The sequence below is a fragment of the Python bivittatus genome, unplaced genomic scaffold, assembly GCF_059951505.1.
Source record: "Python bivittatus isolate LINGU-HERP-01145 unplaced genomic scaffold, Pbiv_v1 ctg000220_np1212, whole genome shotgun sequence".
Taxonomy (NCBI): domain Eukaryota; kingdom Metazoa; phylum Chordata; class Lepidosauria; order Squamata; family Pythonidae; genus Python; species Python bivittatus.
The window spans coordinates 2,397,895-2,411,626 of record NW_028277048.1 but is presented as its reverse complement, the minus strand read 5'-3'; the positions used below and the strand labels follow the sequence as shown (position 1 = coordinate 2,411,626).

General features: G+C 41.0%; 1 protein-coding gene across 2 annotated transcripts; it reads left to right on the top strand.

Moving 5' to 3' along the window:
* The first annotated feature begins 671 nt into the window (after positions 1 to 671).
* ECSIT (ECSIT signaling integrator) lies at positions 672 to 13,055 on the top strand. Of its 2 annotated transcripts, none has more exons than XM_007423035.3 (8): positions 672 to 798; positions 5,403 to 5,595; positions 5,739 to 6,159; positions 6,790 to 7,013; positions 7,585 to 7,642; positions 8,942 to 9,084; positions 10,185 to 10,290; positions 10,706 to 13,055. In XM_007423035.3, the coding sequence occupies exons 2-8, from the start codon at positions 5,491 to 5,493 to the stop codon at positions 10,921 to 10,923; spliced, it is 1,275 nt and encodes a 424-aa protein (XP_007423097.1). In that variant the 5' UTR covers positions 672 to 798; positions 5,403 to 5,490; the 3' UTR covers positions 10,924 to 13,055. The 2 variants fall into 2 exon arrangements, with proteins under 2 accessions (XP_007423097.1, XP_025019058.1); XM_025163290.2 differs by lacking the exon at positions 672 to 798 and adding an exon at positions 873 to 1,019.
* The last annotated feature ends 677 nt before the right edge of the window (positions 13,056 to 13,732 follow it).

Here is a 13,732-nt window from a genome sequence, read left to right as displayed (position 1 = left end):
ACTGCATTCTGCCCGATAGCCTCTACCCGCGCTAGGGAGACACAATTGAGGTTGGCTCTGCATTTTGTGAGTGAGTAAGGGAATTCATAACGACATTCTGCGTGCCACTTCGTGGACTGGAGGACAGCACCAAACCGGTTATCTGGATGTGCCCGAAGAGTACAGACTGCAAGGGAAAACAGCAACGAATCAATCGTGGAGCAAGTAAAGGCTGACTGTTCCCCTGAGACGAGGATCAGGCAATAGAAGCTCGCAGGCTGCTTGTGATGCAAACAGATGATGCGAGCTAAGGTTGAGTTACGGATTACTGCTAAAGGCAGGTCAGGATGACGTCACCAGGAGTCCAGCCACAGTCCAATGTGCACAGGATTTTTCCCCCAGCAGCCACTTTACCGGAGTGGCTTAAAAAACAAAACAAAACCCTGCCAGCCTGCCAACCCAGCGGACTTCCAGCCTCCCCCGGCAGAAGCCCACCCGATAAATAAACCACAACCCCGACCTAAGGAACCCGCGCGCGCTCTCCATCCGCTCTTGCGCCTCCCGAACACGCTAACACTGGCTAGGGAATTCTGGGAGTTGAAGTCCACCGCTCTTAACGTTGCCACGGTTGAGAATGACTGCGCTAACGCAACAGGAAGCCTCCCGTCCGAGGCCGCTCTCGCGTAACTCCGGTCGCCTCCGCCCGACCCGAGCCAGGGGGAGCCTGAGAGGGGGCGGGACTTTAGGGACCAATCCGAGCAATTAGCGGAGAAGACGTCACGCGGAGAAACCCCAGGATGGCGGTGCAGACGGAGGAAGGTCAGGGGCGTGAGAGGGGCACGCGGACGCCTGTCGAGGGAACGGGTTAGGGGGCTGCGGGAGGGGGGGACAGAAGCACGTGCCAGAACTGGGAAAATTCTGTAGTAGTCGTGGCTGTCCATATCTATGTTATTCCAGCTAAAACAACGCATGAGGGTGACAAACATGCAGTAGACGCGGTTGACATTTAATATATTCTTATATCTCTATGACCAAAACGTGTATGTGTTTGTTTCCTATTGGCTCTGGGTTTTACAGTATATTTAATGTTTCCTAGCTTTTTGAAGGATGTGCAGGCTGAGCCGAGAGTGCTGAGAGTGAGCCACAAGTAGTAGAATGGGGCATGAATATTTTAAAAAGTTGTGAGGAAGTTTGCTGGAATTATGGGCAATTATGTGTAGATATATTTGTGCTATATTTAGCTAGATGAGAATCAGTATATGCCACTGAGTTGGGAATTGAGGTATAATACAGATTTCAAATCCCATATTAATTGATTACAGGCAATCAAGTTATTTTCGACACTTAGCAACCACATAGAGGCAGTTCTTGAGTTAGGACTGCAATTGGGACCAGGATTGCTATCACTAAGCGATGCAGTCATAAAGCGCAACATCACATGACCACATCACTTAGCAACAGCAATCCAGGCAGTCCTGGTTGTCATTGTAACCTAAGACATGAGGGACATTAAGTGGGAAGCGGAGGGAATCCCAGGTAAGGAGCGCAGGGGTGCCACAGGGGGGTGGGGGAGGCCCTGGGAGACCTGGCGTAGGCCATGCATGAGTTGGTGGGAGGAGTGCTCAATGCAGCACAAACTCAGAAAGGCCGGGGAATGAAGGCACAGGGTGCATGCAATTGCAGGGAGGCCAGGGAAAGAGGATGTGGGGTACATGCGTGTGTGCAGTCGCAGGGAGGCTAGGGAAAGAGGGCACAGGGTGCATGTGTACATGTCTGCATTCACAGGGAGGCCAGGGAAAGAGGGCGTGGGGGATGTGTGAGCAAAGGGGGGAAGGAAGGTGTGGTGCGTACAAGCAAAGAAATGGGGGAGATTTACCCCAGCAACTTGCAACCTTCCTTGCTGGCTCCTATTGAATTTACTTGAGGGAAGCCAGCAGGGAAGGGCACAAATGGCGATCATGTGACCGCAGGATGCTGCAACTGGTCGTAAGTGCGAGCTGATTGCCAGGCACCTGAATTTTGTTCACATCACTGCAGAAGTGCTGCAATGGCTGGAACTTGGAGGACCAGTTGTAAGTCCCTTCATTCAGACTGTCGTAACTTTGAATGGTTGCTGAACAAATGGTTGTAACTTGAGGACTACCTGTAGATAGATCTTTCTCCAAGATGATCTGTCCCTAACCTGGTCTTTCAGATCTTGCCCTTATCACCACTGTAACTGAGTTCATACACCTTGCTGCCAGTCGTCCTCTTCTTTCCTTCAATCTTTCCCAGCATTAGAGCCTTTTCCAGAGAACTAGGTCTTCACATAATGTGTCCAAAGTAGGACAATTTGAGCCTGGTCATTTGTCCCTCAAGTAAGAACTCTGGATTGATTTGTTCAATGATCCATTTCTTTGTTTTCTTGGCTGTCCATGATATTCTCAGGAACTTCTCCAACACAAAGGTGTCAGTACTACTCCTATCCTGCTTTTTCAAAGTCCAACTTTTGCTTCCATAGAGTGTCATAGGGAATACCATGACTTACCCAATTCTGATATTTTTCAGATCCTAAAATACTATAGCAAATGGTGCTCTCTAAACATCACTTCTCCATCATTAAAGTTGGGGATGAAGGATGAAGCTCCATCATTAAAGTTGGGGATGAAGTTGGGGATGAAGGTACAGAGCTACACATGGAAAAAGTAATGTGTAATTACTATTTTATGTGAATTTTCCTGCCAACTTTTGATTGCTTTCTTTCCATAGTTTTATATGTTGTGTTTGACCTCAGAATTGGTCTGTGAACACTTTTTGTGGTGAATTTTGACTATAAAATGCACACATCAAGAAATAAGTTATCAAAACAACATAGTTCCCCTGTTAATTCACACACTTTGTTATAATGTCTGGACAATAAACCTTTGGGACAAAGCAATTTGGAATGTTTGAGAGGAAGTTACAGAATGTTGTTGATCTCTGTGGAAGGGATATACATTGTGTATGTACATGAATGATGGAAAGGCAATAGTATCCTAATAATTTCCCTTACCTAAGGAATCTTAATGTGTTTCCTCTATCCCTAGCAAGCTTTCCATCTCAAGAGTAACTGATGGGCATGGCTTCCAGCCCTTCAATACAGCTAGCTTTTCCAAAACTGTGGAGTCCTTGGTGCTCTCTGAGCTTGGTTGTTAGCTTGCAGACGTTTCATTACCCAACTAGGTAACATCAGTGCCGGTTTGCTCCCTGTTTATATACAGTAACTTGCCCTGCCAGTTTTGGTGGGGAAGTGGTTTTCTCCTTGGTAGTCCCTTGATTAGGATATTGTTTTCTGCTTGATTGTTTGCCTGGTGTTAATTCCTGCTTATCTGGGTGTTGGCTGCTGGAGAGGATGTGTTCTGATCTTTTTGTTTTCTTCTTAGCTTTTTTATTGTCTCTTTTGAATGGTGTGTAAATATGGTTTATTTCTATGTGTCCATTGCTGACTGATTTGTCTGAATGCCAAGCTTCCAGGAATTCCCTAGCATTTTTGGATTTAGCTTGGTCTTGAAACTATGGTTGAGACTGTGGTTTCAAACATAGTTGAAACGATGGTTGAGTCTGTCCACGTGTTGTGAGATTAAGGAGTTTTCATCATGTCTTCTGACTGCTACCTGGTGTTCATGGATGTGTTTTGCTAGTCTTCTGCCTGTCTATCCTACATAGTGGTTGTTACAGTTCTTACACTGTATGTTGTAGACAACTCCTGTTTTTTCTTCTTGGGTTGCTGTGACTTTTGGTTTACTTAAGATGCTTTGGAGGGCTTTAGTTGGTTTGTGTGCTACAGTGATGCTGTCTGGTTGTGGTAGTCTGTTGGTTGTTTCTGAGATGTTTTTGATGTATGGCAGGGTTATCCTTTTCACAGCTTGTGTTGGTTGTGCTTTAATGGGTTGAGAGATCAGGCACTTTTTGATAAAGTTGCATGGGCATCCATTTTGTTGGAAGATGTTGTATAGGCTGTCTGTTTCCTTTTTCTGGCATTCTGGGTTGCTGCAGTGCATTTGAACTCATTTGAATAATGTTCTTACACAACTCCTCTTGTGGGAGGTTGGGTTGTTACTTTGGTAATGGAGCACTTGGTTGGTATGGGTTGTTTTTTGATAGACTTGCATTTCTAATTTGCTGTCATTTCCTCTGCTGATGAGGATATCCTGGAAGGGGAGTGTGTTGTTTTCTTCTTCCCTTGTGAATTTTATTCCTTTGAAGATGTGTTGTTTCATTTGTCTTCTGTAGTTGTTCCTTTTTTATTATGACAAAGGTGTCGTCTACATACTGGATCCATATTTTTGGTTGTATGTGTGGGAATGCTATAGTTTCTAGATGCTATGTTACAGGTAGTCCTCAACTTACAACCATTCATTCAGTGACCAAAGTTACGACGGTGCTGAAAAAGGAGACTTATGACTGGTCCTTGAAGTTGTGGCCATCCCAGCACCCTGCAGTCACATGATCACAATTTGAATGCTTGGCATTCACACTTATGACCAGTTGCTGAGCACCTTGCAATCACATGATCACCATTTGCAACCTTCCATGCTGGCTTCCCCAGAAAGTCAAAGAGGAAGCTGGCAAGGAAGATCACAAGTTGCTGGCATAAGTCTCCCCCACCCATGCACCCTCCTCCAGCCCCTCTGCTCACATGCTGCACCGGCCACATGTGCATCCCCATGCACTCTTCCCGACCCACATGGTGCCTCTCACACACCCTCTCCAACCTGCGCGGCACCTCTTGTGCACCCCTGCACCCCCTACCTGACCCGCACTACACCCTCCCCAACCCGCACGGCACTCTCGCGCACCCTCCCCGACCCATGCTGCACCTTCACGCATCATCTCCAATTCACACAGTGCCTCTTATGCACCCTCGCACACCCTCCCTGACCATCCCTCGCACATCCCCTCACTCCTTCCCCCACCCAGCAACAGCCACTTACCTGCCTGCCGGCCTGGGACTTGGCAATTTCCTGCTGGCTTCCCCGCTGACTTTGGTTGTGGGAACATGGGATTCAGTTAACAATGGCAACTGGGACTGCCGGGATTGCCGTCTCTAAGCGATGGGATCACACTTTATGACCGTATTGTTTAGTGATGGAAATTCCAGTCCCAATTGTCATCATAAGTCAAGGACTACCTGGACGGTCTGTTCTATCAGTCCTGAGAATGGTGATCTCATGGGTGTTCCTCTGATTTGTTGGTATATTTGTCCATCAAACTGAAAGTAGATAGTGAGGCAGAGGTCCATGATTCTGGGTATTTCGGTCTCAGGATACAGTATTTGGTTAGGTCAGGTGTATTGTGTAGTAGTGCTGCTGTGGATTCTTTCACTAGTTCTGGATATATGGACATATATATCCAGTGCTGTGGATGTCAAATGAAACCATAATTTCATCTTCTTCTATTTTTAGGTCTTTGATTTTTCTGGAGGCGCTGTAGTAGGGAGTAGATAGATCCCAAATTTTTTGTTCTCTGATTCTGAAAAGCAGATGGCCTGTCATGAAGTGCCTGAGGGCATTATTAGTGGCTGGGGAGCTCTCTGCAAGAAGAGGTTCCTTCCTTAAAAAGGATCTTCTACAATTTCAAAGAAGCTCTTCTCTCCAGGTACAAAAAAATCCTAAGAACTTCTCTTAATTTCTGAGAATTCTCAGACAAAATGTATGTCTCTTTAATTGCAATACTTCTGTGACAGATACTGTGGTCTGTAGTCCTTACATCTCTTCATAACCTTTGTCTGCTGGTCTTAGAACTCCAGGTTGCTTCCTGTGAGAAGTATTCAACTGAGCACAGTTCTTGGCACTTCCAATTTTACTGTAAAGAATCGTGAAAAACATGACAAAGAATCCACCAACCAATCCTTAATGAAAACTGAAGATCTCTTTGAGGCAACATCTATACATGAAAAAACTAAAGCTACATTTCAGGAAGCTGTGGACATCTTCTGCAAGCGTGATATCCACCGCAAGGGCCATGTAGACTTCATCTATGCAGCTCTGAGGAAGATGCCAGAATATGGAGTGGAGAAGGATGTCAATGTGTACAACAAAATCTTGGATGTCTTCCCTAAGAAAGTGTTTATTCCTCAAAATATTTATCAAAAAATGCTCAAATACTACCCCAGGCAGCAGGATTGTGGTGTCCATGTGCTTGAACAGATGGAGCACTATGGTAGGTACATAAAAGAGCAAGAGGGCCATCAAGGGTGAGGAAATTTTAATGATATTTATATGAAAAAAAACATGGGATCCTCCATCCCCACAAATTGGCTTTCAATTTAAAAAATGCTCTATGTGTTACATGAATAACCTTAGCATAGGATGTTGACCAACACTGCTGATAAAATAATTGTTAATGAAGAACTTTCCAGTCACTTGGAGAAGTTTTTTCTGGTTTTTGCTTTGGAAAGATCTTTACAACATAGTTCATTGGTTGTAGTGGGATATTATGTATTTTTGTTCATCTTAATGTGAAGAAATGGAATAATTTTGGGAAGAAAGTGGTGGAGCACTACCGTTTGTACTTGCTGTTGAACCAACCAGTTTGAAGTCAGTTGCTGACATGAAGGCATTCAGATGTTTTTGGAATTCCACCTGGCTCTGAGAAGCACGCTGTTGATTTCACTGAGCAATCTGCTCCCCTTGGCTCTTTCTGTCAGCGGCAGACCAACAAATCTGGATGTTTATGTCCATGGTTTCTTTCACTGATATCTCACTCTTTGCAGATAAGTGTCAGTAATGGGTACATAAAAAACAGTTTCTTCCCACTCCTGACAAGCTTGTCCTTCCTCTTGTCTTAAAGGTGTCATGCCAAACAAGGAGACCAGGTCTTTGCTGCTCGAAATCTTTGGTGATAGAAGCAACCCTGTAAGGAAATACCAGAGGATCATGTACTGGTTTCCTAAATTTAAGCATATCAGTCCTTACCAAGTCCCAACTCCTCTGCCAGAAGATCCTATTGGACTTGCAAAGTTGAGCTTGCAGAGGATTGCAGCTGACCTGAATGCCAAGGTTACAGTACATCAGGTAAATTGAGAAATTGGGAATCCTGCTAGTACAGACGATGATCTACTTTGCAGTTTGAAATGATTAGCTTCTCTACTAATTGGAAGTACTGATGTTTTCTTTGAATGTAGTACTTTTCCTTTACCATTTTGTGTCAAAACATCCAAATTCCTCAATAGAAAAGCTCAAAATCCTGAGCTCTTGGCCTTTTATGATATATGGGCCACTGGCTTTGTGTGAAATGTATAGCTATATTCCTGAAATCAGAGAAGACTTTTAGCAAGTTAGGTTTAATTATGAAAATCTTAACTTTTTAAGAGAAAAACCCCCAAAGTTAAGAGCTCTCAAGGAAATGAAAGCTAAATCTGAAAATATTCTGGAAGCATGTATAAAGTGTAAGTCTAAAAGAATTATACTTCCTTCCCTTATCCATCTACTCCTCTACTCATATATCATCTCCTCCTCCTCCTCCTTCTTCTTTTTCATCCTCATCCTTATCTTCTGTCTGTTACTTGCTTCCTGTAATTTATTCTGTTGCCCCTTTCCTAAGATTTGTGTCACCAATGAATAAAATCTATCCTAATGTTTACAGATCCCCCACTTGGAAATTCTGGACTCTGAAAAAGTAATTAATCATCCACATATCGTAGGTACTGATCTCTTTATGTCTTGTTGTTGTGCTGGCTGGATAATCTCAGATTTAAGGACTGAATGAATATGCAACAAAACTGGGACTTCCATCACAATGCCTGTAGGTGCCACTGTACCGACAAATAAGACTAGGAGGCTTCTTTAGATATGTTCAAAATGAAAGGAAAAGAAAAGAATCTTACCAGCTGCTCAGTGAAGAAGGCAAAAGGCTAAATGGCAACAAAAGGGCAGTCCTATTTAATTGCAGCTTTAGTTTTCTCTAACAAAAATGAAAGTGTGAAGGGCAGGATGAAGGGACTGATGCCTGACTGGCAAACCCATGGTGGGAAAATACTTCTTTACTTTGAATGACTGTAAATCTTCAGGACCAGATTAATTTTCTCCTCTGCAAGAGGTTTTCCTCTCAGTGCAAATTAATTGATTTCCTCCTTTCAAGTGTGTGTGGGAAGTGGACCAGTCTGGTTTCTTCCTTCTTGCCTGCCTCCTTACTCCCTTCCTTTCATAGGAAACAAAGGGAACTCCTCAAAAATGGTGTGACTCTCTATATCTATATCTCTGCAGCAGCCACTGTTTGCACTCTTGTTATTTTTATAATGCATAAAGCAGGTCCAAAAAGAAGAGTTACAGATAAGAATGCAACAAGGTTTGACTTGTATAGATATTGCTTGACTTGTATAGACTTGGGAAGCATGGATATTTCTGTCCCATTTGGAGTAGATTGTTCAATCCTCATTCATTAGCTCAGAACAGAAATACAAATGTTGAAACTAGAATGGTAACAGGTTGGTCAGAAAGGAAAGAATAAGGAATTTTTTTGCATGCATTTTCTTTGCTTATCTTTCTGATAGCTAACACTTAGTTCTCCACATTTTCTAGTTATCTCATCTCTTCTAGAACTAGGAATAGATCACAGGAGAATTGTATAGTGACAGAAATGCTGTGGCAGTGAAGCTGAAATACTGATTTATAAAATTTCTTCAAGTTATAGTGCTTTGGCTGCCAGCTTAAAAATTGAAAAGGAGCCACCATGAATAGAAAGAAGGATCTAAAATTTGAAACACTCATGGAAGTTATCCAGAAATCTCAGCCTGGATTTCTTGGGATCTGGTTTCTAAACTCTTCATTGGACATCACTGATTTGCTGAGAATTCTTGTTTTGAATGAAAAAAATATATACGATGAATCTTTTTTAATTTACTAAAGAGGACATACTCTTTCCAAAGTTTATCTTTTAAAATGACTGTGGTGGTTAACCTTTACTTTATAACCTGTTCTTGTCTCTCTTCTCTGCCTTTCAGGAATCCAGAGCCCTGATCAACAGTCACTGTTGGCTTCTCATAACACTGAAAAGCCTATTTTCCTTGAGGGCCCCTTTCGCTTATGGCTCAAGAGCAAGTGTGTTTATTACTATGTGCTCAGGGCAGAGCCTTCAGAAGAAAATGTAAATTAATATTTATTATCTTTTTTAAAGGCTGCTTGTAACATTGAGCTACACATGGAAGGATGCATGTAATCACTGTGCTGAAGTGCACCAGATGGAGTTGTGTGAGCGTGTGTCAGTGCAAAATGAACTTTTAAAAAAAGGATGAACTGTGTACAGTAAATGGGCATGTGAGGAGTTAGTCATGTGGGGAGGGGAAAAAACGATCCAGGGTATGGAAATTTATCCCTACATTATAGAGTTTGTGCAGCCTAGAAATTTTAGAGATGGAAGCAACGTAACCAAGTGGGTATTTTCAAAGGAATTTGGTATCTGAATGGTTAGGAGCTATTTTTAGTGTTAAGGTCTTAGCTGAGATAGAAAAGTAAGCATTTATTGTTGGTTTTGGAAGGTAAATCTTGTTCAAGAGCTGAAGCCCCAACAAAGCATTTCCATTCTGATCAGCTACTGGGAAGTGAAGGAGGAGGGGGGAAGGGCAGCAGAATGATGGATAACATTTTTTTTTGTTTAAATAGTCCAACAACAAGCACATTAAACAAAATCTCTGCTGGAAATGCTCCAAAGCAAGTGGGTAGAAGCAAAAAGAAATGAAACTGGGGATCCCAAAAATCCTGACTGGAGAGGAAAAAGGGCTTCCAGCTACAGGAAAAATGGAAAAAAGGGGCTCATTTATGTGGATTTAGCTTAGTAAGGAAGTTTGCCTGGTGAAAGCAGAGAAAAAAACAACTGGGAGCTATTACTTGCTTCTATAGGAAAAATGTTTTTTATACTTTGTTGCATATCTGAAGGGATAGGCTGGCTCAGGAAAAACACCCTGAGCACTAGTATCCATCAGGATTAGTAGAGACCAACAACTTTACTATGCTCTGGGTATGTCCAAAACTTCGTTGAAAATTGAGAATGAGTGGTAGAATAAAATACATCATACAGATTGCTCTGCCATATCCTATGAAGCATGTAACTTTGATGGAGATGAATACAGGAATAAGTCTAATCGGATGTTTTTACTCACTTCTCCCAACCAAAGATACCGGGGTTGTGGTCAGATCATTTAATTTGCTGTTGAAGAAATAATAGTACTTCCCTGCTTCTCTTCACAGATGGTGGAAGTGATTGACCCAGAAAGGAATTTCTACTACCCCATGCATCTGGACATTGATCTGGAACGAGATGTCCTGGATGATTATGAATTTGACACAGATAAAGGTAGCCATCATATATGTGGGTGTTATCTTCTGTATGGTAGAAGTAACAAACATTCTGGACCATTCCCAGCAAGGACGAAATCCCTCCAAAAGTTAAAACTAGGAAAGGATAGGAGAACCAAGTGTTAAGGGATCCTGTTAGTTTAAACCCCATTGTCTCATATGATCATTTGGTAGAAAAATGCCTGCCTGCTTGTCTGTGACCTCTCTTATGAAAACGTAGGCTCTCAGGACCTGGGATTTGTGTAAAGTCCCATCCATAAACTGTATTCTGGGATTTGACTGCCTGAATGAAGAATTGGCCTTGGGGTGCTTACATTTGTCACTCTGATGCTTAAGTTGAGCATTTCCCACCAGTAATTCTTTGTAAGGGCTGCCTTAGAATGATGTCACTGTACTTTGTGTTTTCCCTGCAGTTGAAGAGGGCCCTGTATTTGCCATGTGTATGGCTGGGGCAGAAAACAAGGCTACCTTGGCCAAGTGGATTGTAAGCCTTCAGGAGACAAACCCTATTTTGCATGACATAGTTGTCATATTCCGCCTCACCCACAGCACTCAGGAGCTGCAGTCCAACGAAGAAATAGAGGAGGATAATGCAAGAGCACAGGCCAAATTCTTCAAACAAGAAGTTTGAACACCACTGATCGTGCTTTAAGTCATTTCAGTCATGTTATGTGAGGGCTTTGAGGACATCTTGAGCCAATGAGTTATCTGAAAAGTAATTCAGATTAAGATGTAAATTAGTAAAATATGTTTCTGATATTGCAGATGGTGGAGGATTGGAGCTTTGTAAAATAATATCTGACATAATAAAATCTCCAACTGTCTTGTGTGTATATTTAATTTCAGGCTTGGATAGCTATAGATTAAACAAACAAATTTGAGAATGCTCAAAATGTTACAATCCACGATCAAGCTTAATTCTATAGATAATAGTTAACATTTCTGTTATTTCTGTGATAAAAATGAATGTCTTGCTTAGAATTATGTTTTTGTTTCAGACAACAACTGTTTTGACAACTGATGCACCATTTAAACAGTGGCAAAAGGATATATCTAATTTTTTTGTGGCAGGGGGAAAAACACGAGTTAAATATAAGGTGTTACAAGATGCAAAGGAAAAAGGAGGATTGAGTCTACCTGATTTGAAATTGTATTTTTCAGCTTGCTGTTTGGTTTGGATGAAAGAGTGGATGTTGCTGAGAAATAGAGGGCTTTTGGAGTTAGAAGGACATGGCCTGAGATTTGGGTGGCATAGATATTTGTGGGTCAGCAAAGTCAAAGTTAATATGGATTTTAAAAATAATTATGTTAGACATGCCATATTGAGAATAAGGAATAGATACAAACCCAGGTTGTACCCAAAAACACTTTTGTGGATCTCAACACAAGAAGCATTTTATAGATGAGAAATAATAGGTAAACACAAATGGCTAATTTATCACAAGATACTAAAATATTGCCAAGGGTAATGTAAAATAAAATCAAGAGTAGAACTGGTGGCAGAGGGATATAGTTGTCATTGGTTCTCTTACTTACAATTATTAGAAAGATTTAAAGCAGACAAAAGAATTCATGATTTTGAACATTGAAAGAGTGAGTTTGAAACAGAATTGTGTATAAATTATGAACATGTAATTGCTAAATGTATAAATTTGTACTGAAATATGAAACAGAAGAACATGTGAAAGAATATATGATAAAGTGGGCTAAAAATTTTGGTTATTATATACAGATGGAACAATGGGAAAACATGTGGCTGAAAGGATTGAAATTTACACTATGTTATAACCTTAAAGACAATTTTTATAAAATGATGTACCGTTGGTATATGTCACCAGAGAAATTGTCTAGAATGTATAAAGGCACTTCAAATTTATGTTGGAAATGTGCACAACAAGAAAGGACATTTTATCATGTTTGGTGGATGTCTAAAAAAGCTAGAAAATTCTGGATTCAAATACATACACTGATTCAGAAGATTTTAAAAATTAATATATTATTGAGATCAGAGGATTTTCTTTTGGGATTGAGGGACAAACAGTTTGAAAAAAGTTATGGAACTTTGTTTTTGTACATGATAACAGCAGCAAGATTATTGTATGCATAAAGATGGAAAGATTTGGCATTACCCACAATGGAAGAGTGGTTGGTGGAGATTATGGAAGTTGCTGAGATGGCTAAATTGACTTCCTTGATCAGGGAAAAGACAATATCTACATTTATTGCTGACTAGAAACCCGTTATAGACTTTTTGCATGAAACAACAAAATGAACTTATGATTTATGGTTTTGATGATTAGACAGGATAGATTATAGAAAGAAGAGAGTTATGTTGTAACCATAGAGTAAGAGGTAAATTTATAATTGTATTTATAACTGATGTAAAGAAGATCGGAAGCTACTTCTTTGTATCTTTTTTCTATTTTTATTTTTTTTCTTTTCTTGCACTTTTAGCTTTCTCTTTGATTTCTTTTTCCTTTCTTTCTTACTTTGCTGACATCGTAGCTGCTAATTTCTGTCCCTGTTCTGCAAATATCTCCCACAGTATTTCAAAAGTCATACCATTTTCTGTCATTTTGTCCCAAAGTTGACCAAAGACAAAAGGCAAGCCTATCTCTCTTCTCTTTTTTCTGTTTTCCTGTTATGCCTGGAATCTTTAGTCCCCTCTAGTGTCGAGTTTCTGAAATCATAACGTCTCGAATTTCTGTTATGACTTAAGGTAGATTAAATAATTTAGTTCCCACGAAGGTGCTATTTATATAATTATTTCCAAAATCTTACAGCAAAAGTCCTAATATTCCTAAAAGTCCTAATTTGTCTGTCCCTTAATTCGTTTATAACTTTTTTGAATGAAAGTCTTTAGCTTTATTTCAAATTCTTTACATTCTTAAGCTTATAGTTTTCTTTTATTCTGAAATGAAGGTAAACTCACCAGGTGACTTTGCAAACTTGTCATTTTGAAGCTCTCTATTAGCCTGAAGATAGTTAAATAGGTAATTTCCAAAAGTGATTAGAAAGTGAGTTTGGTGAACCCAGTGTCCTTAAAAAGACTTCGCCATGGTTGAAAGCATGATGGCTTTCCTTCGTCTCCTGACATTCAAACCTGTAGGAAACTGCTGTCCTGCAGTCTCCTCGTGAGGAGCAGCTGTCTGGAGCACAAGTGATCAATCTCCTGTCCTCTCATCCAGAGAGGTTCCGTGGGACTGGTCTACTTGCTGGTCCTTCAGTTGTGGCCACATTATCTCCACTCATTCAGAGATGTGCTAGCTCACCATTCCTCACCTGGAAGTCCCTGTTACTAAGATTATTTGAACATTTACCCTGTACTGCAAGAGTTTTGTGCTGGATGCTTACTGGGGAAAAGTTGCCTAGAATCCTTATGAAATGCAGCTCTTGTCTGAGGGGAAAAATATTTCCTGTCCCTTTGATTAAGTGGTCAC